The sequence below is a fragment of the Peromyscus leucopus genome, chromosome 8b (genome assembly GCF_004664715.2).
Source record: "Peromyscus leucopus breed LL Stock chromosome 8b, UCI_PerLeu_2.1, whole genome shotgun sequence".
Taxonomy (NCBI): domain Eukaryota; kingdom Metazoa; phylum Chordata; class Mammalia; order Rodentia; family Cricetidae; genus Peromyscus; species Peromyscus leucopus.
The window spans coordinates 41,211,140-41,220,527 of NC_051086.1; the positions used below are offsets into that span (position 1 = coordinate 41,211,140).

Consider the following 9,388-nt stretch of genomic DNA (forward strand, 5'->3'; position numbering starts at 1 on the left):
TGAACAACTCATGACCATTTATTTCTCAATATGACATACCTTTGGAGTGATAAGACTATTGTCACACAAAATTAAACAGCCACAATTAATTCATAAAATGTAACATTTAAAAGATACAAATGAAGATGGTGAATATACAAGAAGCTTATCAATGAAGAAATTTTCAGAATAGAGATAGAATTCTTCAAAAGGGCTGACTATGTGATGAGACATGATGGATAAGGAATAACATCAGCATGAGACATAAATCAACAGATGTACAAAGACAAGGAGAGAAATTGTTCATTCCAAATTATTTACTTTATTGTTTCTTGAAAAGGAGTTCCACACCTAAGAGTTTCTTCAGGGCCTCTGTGACATTCTTATTCCTCAGACTGTAGATTAGTGGGTTCAACAGAGGGGTGAGTATTGTGTAAAACACAGACACCACCATGTCTTTCGCAGGGGTGTGGAAGGAGGCAGGGAGCATGTAGGTGTAGACAGCAGCACCATAGAAGAGGATGACCACAGTCATGTGGGAGGAGCAGGTGACCAGGGCCTTCTTTCTGCCCTCTGCTGAGTTCATCCTGTGAACAGTGAGGAGGATGGATGAATAGGAGCTTGATATGACTGTCACGGGGATGAGAAGCATGAGCACACAGCAAAGGTACATGAGAGTTTCATAGAGCTGGGTGTCTGAACAGGACAGCTTTGTCACAGCGGGGACCTCACAGAAAAAGTGATGGATCTCATGGGATCCACAGAATGGGAAGGTCATGGTGACAGGAGTGAGCATGAAGCCATCCAGGGATCCCAGGAACCAACAGACAGACATCAGAAGGAGACACACTCTATGGTTCATGAGGACAGGATAACGGAGTGGGTGGCAGATGGCCACATAGCGGTCATAAGACATGGCAGCCAGAAGGAAATATTCTGAACCTACTAGTGTCAGGTACAGGAACATCTGTATCCCACAGGCAGCTGCTGAGATCTTGTGGCTCCCAAGAACCTGATCAATGAGCATCTTGGGCACAGTGACAGAAATGTATATGATGTCCATGAGGGACAACTGCCTGATGAAAAAGTACATGGGTGTGTGGAGGCGGGTGTCAAAGTGTATCAGAAGGATCAGTAGGGCATTCCCAGACAAGGCCATCAGGAAAACCACAAATGTGACCATAGCAAGCAGAGCAGGGTGTTTGGATTGACTGAATAATCCGACCAGGGTGAAATCTGACTGTCCAGTGTAGTTGCTCATCCAGGTGGTGATGTCCATGGGTGTCTCCTAGGCAACCAGGAATGATTTGGGGTTAGTGGCTGCTTACTGATATTAGCACAAGCCTAATGTACTAAGAATGTTCCCTCGGCCTATAGATCTGTGAATCACAATCTACCTAAATTAAGCCATTTAAAAAAGCAAGAATTCACACTTGTGTTTATAGCCATTACAACTCAGACTTAAGCTACCATGGTTCATGGTCATGATTTTTTCCTGATGAAAAATATTGTCCTCTATCAAAAAGTTCTTGAAATTTTCAGGATAATTTTTTTGCTAGTAACAAAAATAGTGAATCACTAACCAAAAAAACAAACAAAAAAATAATATTAAAATCCAATGTAAATAAGCAAACTCATTATTAAGAAAGTTAATGAATAAAGTTATTCTTAAGAGTCATTTTGAATTTCCTTTTAATATTGACACATTATGAGATGCACTCCCAATTTTCATATTTATTGAATTATGTGGTTTTAAAAATAATATAGTAAGAGATCACAACTAAAAAAGGCTTATTCTCCATTTAATATTAAATTATAAGTTTCTTACATATGTTTGTTTGGCTATATAAATGCTCTTTCAATATATATTCACATAAACACAGTCATATGAAAATTTAGATACAGCATTACATAGAACATGCTTGCTCTTCTAATGCTGGTTAGACTGAGATATTGGGAACTCTCACCCTTTTCTGTTCTCTGCTTCTCCAAATTCATCTCCTCACCATTTATTCTAAACTTCAGCAGGAGGCAGAGGATTCAGCAGTCACTGCTGGTTGCCAGGCCAGGCTGTGGCAGCAGATCTCTATGGACTGTCAGCCACTTCTTCATTGAGTCTGAGAAGTAGAGAGAATACAGCCATGACATGTCCCTGACAGTGAATCTGCATTTTCCCTGCTCATGCTCACAGCCTGCTTCTGTCTTAGTTGCAATTGTGTGTGTGTGTGTGTGTGTGTGTGTGTGTGTGTGTGTGTGTTTCTGTCTTTCTGTCTGTCTGTATATTCAAGGATACATTAATTTTGATTGCATTAAACAAAGTTAGTGTCCATCTGTGCTGGGAAAATAGTACATATCTGAATTAAATTTGAAGGTTTAAAAAGGTACAACAGAGTGAGAAACAACAGCAGACAGAATGTAGCCAGCCTTTCTGACAAGGCTCAGTGAACACCTCTTCCTCATGTACTTCTCAAAGAGAGGAGATTTGTAAAGTTTTTTTTTTCTGACTAGTAGATATTGCATTTTGATAGCTCTTACCAAAAAAGGAAATTAAATCTTCTCTTTCTGACATATTAGCAATAGTTTAAAGGGAGGGGCTGCTGAGACAGCAGTCACAAGTCTCAGGATCATTTTAATCTCTGTCAGGATTCTAAAAACAAAAACACAAAACACACCTGAAACTGAAGTCCTTAAAGGGCCATGTTCTGCCAAGCTGCTGATGGAGGAGAGAAAAATGCTGGGTCCTTGATGCTTTCATGTAAATGTTAGAAAAACCTGAGACCTATGGGAGGAGATGGACAGAGATACAGACAGATGAATAGACTGTGAGATAGGAAGACAAATGATGGATTTCCATCTTAAGAAGGCTTATTCATGAAAGGAAACTTACATAAGTTCTAAAACTTAAGCTTTCCTCATTTACCTTAAGGTTACCTGATGACTTAATTCATATTTGTGGACACAGAGAGCAAAGACCAGGGAGGCTGCCACAGTCTATGAGAATCCCTGCCCAGTGTTTTCTTGGTGAGTGGAGGTCAGGGGCAGGTGAGGGGCAGGAGGTGTGCTGGGAAGGTGGCACACTCTGTTAAATGGGGAACACTGGCATCAAGGCACCCAGAGAGCAGGGAGATCAGGAAGGTGATGTCTGCACAATGCACAGGACCAGCAGCTGGCTTGCCCTTACACATTCTGTGAGTTTGATTTCACGTGAAGAGCTTGGTGCATGTTAACACTGGGTATTACTCACGGTGAATGCAGACAAATAACAAAGCATCCTCCCCAGCCAGCAGCATCCCTGAACCACCCTGTGCTTCCACAGGAGTCACTATGTTTTCTCCTTACAGTGGAGAAGCTCAGGGTCTCAGGGCATCTGCCTCACATCACCCAATAACGCACAGCATGAATGCTTAACCTATGAGTAGACACAGAGTGAGTACCTGCATGGGTTCTATGGGAAACACCATTTCCCCAGGAATGTATAGTTTCTGTTTAGACCACCCACAGTCTGTTTTATATGATGAGACATAAATAAAATTAAGAATTTTTGACATTACATAACCCCCAATTGTTACCCACAATTGAAGTTAAATAAACAGCAAAAAAAAAAAAATTTGGAAAACTAATGGATTGAAATCTGAACACCAAAAATACAGAAGGAAGGGTGGGGTGTTGGCAGACGCCTACTATAATCTTATCACTTGTGAGACTGGGGTAGGTGGTCAGCAATGAAATCAAGGTAAGTTCTCTCTCTCTCTCTCTCTCTCTCTCTCTCTCTCTCTCTCTCTCTCTCTCTCTCTCTCTCTGTATGTGTGTGTGTGTGTGTGTAGTGTGTGTGTATGTGTAACTGTTAAACACATATTCCTTCATTGGTAACTTAGGAAAAAAAATCTCAGTAAGCGTTGCTAAAGGGAAGCTTCAGGAAGATGCTGGCTGTGGCAGTGCACTCCTTTAATCCAGCACTAGGGAGGCAGAGGCTGGTAGATCTCTCAGTTCAAGGGCAGCCTGGTCTACAAAGCAAGTTCTGGACAGCCAGTGCTGCACAGAGAAACCCTGTCTCAAAACACCAAAAATGAGAGAAAAGTAGGCAGAATTTTTTTCCTCCACATAAAAATAGACAATAAATGATAAATCAAACCTCTTGAAGAACAAACAGACTGTTTAGGGTCCACCCTGTACTGGGCATTCTCTCCTGTCAGGTCCACTCACCATCAGATGCAGATGCAGCCTGGGTCATAGGAGCCAAGGGACAGTGCTGGTTAAGTGCAGAAGGAACTGGAGGCAAGTGACATCATCCTTGGCTGGACCCTGCTCATTCCCGGATAAAGATGGTGTTAATAACTCCCCTGTGGCACTTTAAGGAAGAATGTAACTAAGTGAGCCAGGGATGGTGACAGAAACCTCTGCCACAGGCTCATTTACCCTTCAGTTTTGTTAAAAGTGGAAAGTCATAGCCAGTATTAACCATAGCCTGGACTATCACCATCATAAAGAGTAATCTGGTCCAACATGAGTCAGTTATTTATGTTCAGGCCCTTGTTCACTATGCAGAATTCTATTCCCTCTCAGTCTCTCTCTGTCTCTGTCTCTCTCTCTGTTCATATAAACTGTCAGTAGTTTTTGTGACCTGTTATCTTTTAAGAGTGGAGTCCATAGCTTGGGGTTCAGTTCCCATTACTAGTTTGTCCCAGACTGGTCTCATGTAACATCTTGCCTTCTCCCCATCACGTCATGGCTGTGTTCTGCTCAGTCAGAAGCCATGTTCATTGGAACTGTGTTCCATACAAATGCTCATTTCAGTTCGTTTCACTTTAAATGGTGACCTGAAAATTATAGAATGACCACAAATACAAATTGCTTAGATGAAAATGAGAATATTTATATTACCATTCGTGGGACAAGTGTCACACTTTAGAGAATGACACCTTGCTTTAAACTGCACACATCTGTGAAGTGTAAACTGTGTAGTTGACGATGCACAACAGGGAAGAAGATGGATCCACCTCAGAACTCTTGATCCTGCAGCCAGATTACTCTGTACTTTTTCTGAGTGTAGAAGTTTTCCAATCGAGTTCCCACGTCATGTGGTGTTTCCATTCCATCCTCTGGTCACACAGTGTCCTCTGCTCATCAGGCCACACTCCTGAGCTCAGCCCTTCCATGTTCCCAGAGCTTTAACCTGCAGATGGAGCAGGATTTTGACTCCTTCAATACTTGGTTTGATTGCAGGCTCTGAATGGATTTAGCCGGGGAAGATGGAAGAAAAGGGGACTTTCCCTGTTGCTGCTGGTCTGGTCCATCTGCATCAACTGTAGGTAACAGAGGCTCTGTGGGACTCCAGGCTGTGTCCAGCCCTCAAGGTAGCTGACTCAGCACTATTAGGACACAGATGTCTTAGGTGTGCAAGGTGTCAGGGCATGGCCACCAGTAGATTAGAGAATCCAGCATCTAACCCACATTAAGGGGCACATGCAGCTACCATAGTGACAACATTCCACCCCAACATCACCTGCCTGCCTGACAGATCATCACTCCTGTATGACCAAGGTCCTGTGTGAATTTCTCCAGCTTGAAATGTGAAGGCTGGAAACTGATTCATGAGGACCTTTGTCGGAGAAAGGAAATAAAAATACCAGTGTCATTAAACAATCAAAGCCTATGTAATTAAAAAGTTATGAATCCATGACACACAGTGAATGCGTTATAAAATGCAACAGAATCAGTCCATGGAAATAAGGGAAGCTTATGCACAGTGTGATCTGAGCACAAATACACAGGACTGACTGTTGTTCCTCGTGATGCCCTGGCAATGGGAAAAGTGCTGTCCCTGCCTGTGCATCTCACCTGCCTCCTTCTGAAGAGAGTTTGCCAGGAAGTCTTTCTTCCTTTATGTTCAAAGTGTTGTAAGGATCTCAGGGCTTTAGTGAGGCTCACCACTGTCACATAGCTGTTTATAGCTTTAGTGGCAGTCAGTGAGACCAGAGAATGGCTGCTTCTAATTCTGATTTTCTTCATGTTTTCCATGCTATCCCTAATGTCTGAAGTAACTGGCTCCCTTCAAATAGGAATTCAACTTGTATTTGTGCATTTTTCTTCATAGACATTAATGTTACAAGGAAGTAGCAATAAGGATATTTTTGTAAAAAGTACATTTCTATATGCATTTCTATATTCTTACCTCTAAATTAAGATGGCTACATGTTTCCAAAATCAAATAATACATACAAAGCTGAAAATCCTCAACAGGTTACAGAAGGTCTGAGTAACTTATGTAACATATTTTAAGTGGAGCCATAAAGATCATTAAGTGATATTAATCAAAATTTTAATGTCAAAGTTCAATCATACATTTATTTAAATCATTAGAAGCCTCTGAAGTTATTGATCTGCTCTTGGAATCATCTACAACAGCTGACTTAGTGGACAAAAAAATATTTCCCCTTCCAAATGTCATACAAAATTTAAAAATAACAGACCAGACTGGTTCAACTGACCTTATGGGTGTTGATTGGCCCTACTTAGAGGCCTATTCCCATGTGGATGGAGGGATTAAGAGGCAGTATTTTTACCCTGATCCTTCAAGTTCATCTAGGTCCCATAGGGCTATAGGACATCTTTCTTTTTTTTTTTTTTTTTTTTTTTTTGAGCTTTTGTCACTTTATTGTTTTTTTTTTTTTTTTTTTTTTTTTGTTTTTTTTTTTTTTTTTTTCGAGAGGTTTCTCTGTGTAGCTTTGCGCCTTTCCTGGTCACTTGGTAGCCGGCTGGCCTCGACTCACAGAGATCGCCTGGCTCTGCTCCGAGTGCTGGATTAAAGGCGTCGCCCACGCCCGGCTGTCACTTTATTGTTAACATGAATATTAACAAAATTAAGATGTAATTGTAATTTACTGTACAACATGAATTATGCTAATGGGTTATCAAATACTCATTAGTGTGTTTTTACATTGCTATATGAACATGTGCTCTCAACTGCTAAATGTATAATTGGTTTAATCTCTATGAAAACCCATATTGCAAATGGCTGTTCCTTTAGAAAAATCCATACAGCTTTAAAATGGATTAAACCATTTTAATACTAATCTACAAATAGCTATTAACAGCAATATAACTGGTAGCCTCTCAACACTGTCACAACTGGTGCGCAGCAATGATAATGTACACAATGCAGAGGGGAAATCCACAGGCAGTCAATTCTTCTAGCAATGAGGACTATTGCTCTAGCGCTTTGGGAAAGTGAATGCTCATGTTTCAAAGTGGAGCAGTAAGGCCTACCACCTCTCCCTCTCTGTATGGGAAGCAGAAACGTTCCCTCAAAAATGATGGTGAGCATGTGCACGACCACTGTACAACAGCCACTTCAAGGTTTACCAGTTGTCCTTTGTCTACAGAGTCCAAAAATATATTAAGCAAGGCCTTTCCTTTTCATAATATCTGCCCAAATTATTCCTTTTAAAGTCAGCAAATCAGACACAAGTTTAATCTACTGTGGCATGAAAACTGCTTAATAAAATGGCAATTGTAATAGATAAATGTAAGTTTGAGTGCATAATACCAAATGGAACGTAGCTGAACCACACAGAGAAAACAAGGCTTTCTGTATCTTCAAACTCAGGTGCTTCATGATCTAAGACTATAAGAGCATCTTTCTAGCTGGAAAGACTTCAATAAGACATAACTGAAATAGATTTGTTTTTCAGAGACTACAAATAAAATAGGCAGTGATTCAGAAACCAAATACGCTAAAATGATGTACCTATCCCACCAAGAACAAAGGATGAGAATCTTCCCATGCTGCAAAGGCGATGTCTTTCTCATAAAGGGCCACTCCACTTCCTCAGACACAGAACACCCCTCAGGAAACAGCATACCAGTGAGAACACACAATCTGAACACACATCAGAGCCCCACGAATCAACAAAAAGGCAGTTAAACATACACTGGAACTCCAAGTAATTCAATAAGACTGATTGAGACTGCCCGATGACAGACACCAGTGTACACACACTGAGTGTGAACAGTATAGGAATTTTCAAGTTCAGTTCTGCGAGTCACCTGTCTTCTAGAACAGGAGGCCCTGGAGGCTCCAAGGGATGGATGCTAATCTGTGTACATTCTGCAAGGAAGAGATTCAATATGGAGGGACATGATCCCAGTGCTTCCAAAGGAGGCTGTGGTCAGAAAGTCCCTCACCCATTCCCAAATCACAGCACAATTGGTAAAAGATAGGCTACAAGACTCAGTGGCTCCTCCTGCTTGAATGACCTTGGAGGAACAGACCTTTCTGAGGCCTTGACAGAAAAAAAATGTGTGTTTTGTGTATCAGTGTGCTCTTAAAACACTTAGCAGGAACTGTAACCATGTAATTGGTCATAAGATAGGGAAGTCAGAAGGAAAAATTCTGAACTGCTAGTGTTACTTAGTTAGACAACTGGCCGATGAAAAATTACATGGGTGTGTGGAGGGGGGTGTGTCACACAGTATCAGAAGGGTCAGGAGGGCATTCCCAGACAAGGCCATTAGGAAAACCACAAATGTGACCACAACAAGCAGAGCAGGGTGTTTGGATTGACTGAAGAATCCCACTAGGGTGAAATCTGACTGTCCAGTATAGTTGCTCATCCGGATGATGATGTTCGTGGGTGTCTCCTAGGCAACCAAGAATGTTTGAGGTTAGTGTCATGTGGCCCTAGGAATGAATGCTCAGTGATGTGTGCCTCAACCTGACTGTGCTAACAGGAGGCTCACTGTGCCTGCAGATCTGAGGTTTATAATTTACCTGTAATTTAAGAAAATTTCAAAACAGAATTCATATCTGTGGTTAGAACTATCATAACTCCTAGTGAAACTACCACATTTCAGGGTCATGAAGTATCCAGGTCCTTCATCCAGAAGGACCACAGTGTGTAGGATCATTCCCCTAGACTATCATAACCCAGCGCTTCCAAGGGAAATCAAATTTCTTTTAAAAGTATATTTTACCCTGAGGTTTGAACTAAGACTGAAATCTATGAGCTAAGGATCCAACTTAGAGTTTTTGAAATCTCAGAGATATATTCCATATTATCTTTACTTAGAAAGCTAATTGAATATAATGTGGCAAAAGAAATCTATGACATTGAAGCTCCTTTACCCTAAGGATCATGTGACACTGAGAAGTTCTGTTTTTGGTCAGAGCATCTTCATCTCACAAGTTGGTCCCAATGATCAGGAAGAACATAGAGAAAGGACCTCACTCACTGGCCAGACCCAGCTATGGGCTCTGCCATCTCTCATGCATCCATTCCTCTGTGCACTCTACCTAACAGGGGAAGAAAAAAAATCAGTTTTTCTTTGGCCCTAATTAAGTGAAATAATGGGTAATCCTAGAATACTGACAAATTCAAGTGGATAACTACACACACATTAGAGAATTCAT

General features: G+C 41.1%; 1 protein-coding gene across 1 annotated transcript; it reads right to left on the reverse strand.

Annotated features, from left to right (window-relative positions):
* Positions 1 to 301: 301 nt before the first annotated feature.
* On the reverse strand, positions 302 to 1,258 carry LOC114686461 (olfactory receptor 2T29-like). The gene has a single exon (XM_028861138.1). The coding sequence runs from the start codon at positions 1,256 to 1,258 to the stop codon at positions 302 to 304; it is 957 nt and encodes a 318-aa protein (XP_028716971.1).
* Between the last annotated feature and the right edge of the window lie 8,130 nt (positions 1,259 to 9,388).

Excerpts from the sequence above, each read along its gene's own strand:
- LOC114686461 (XM_028861138.1), bottom strand. The coding sequence starts at position 1,258 with ATGGACATCACCACCTGGATGAGCAACTACACTGGACAGTCAGATTTC.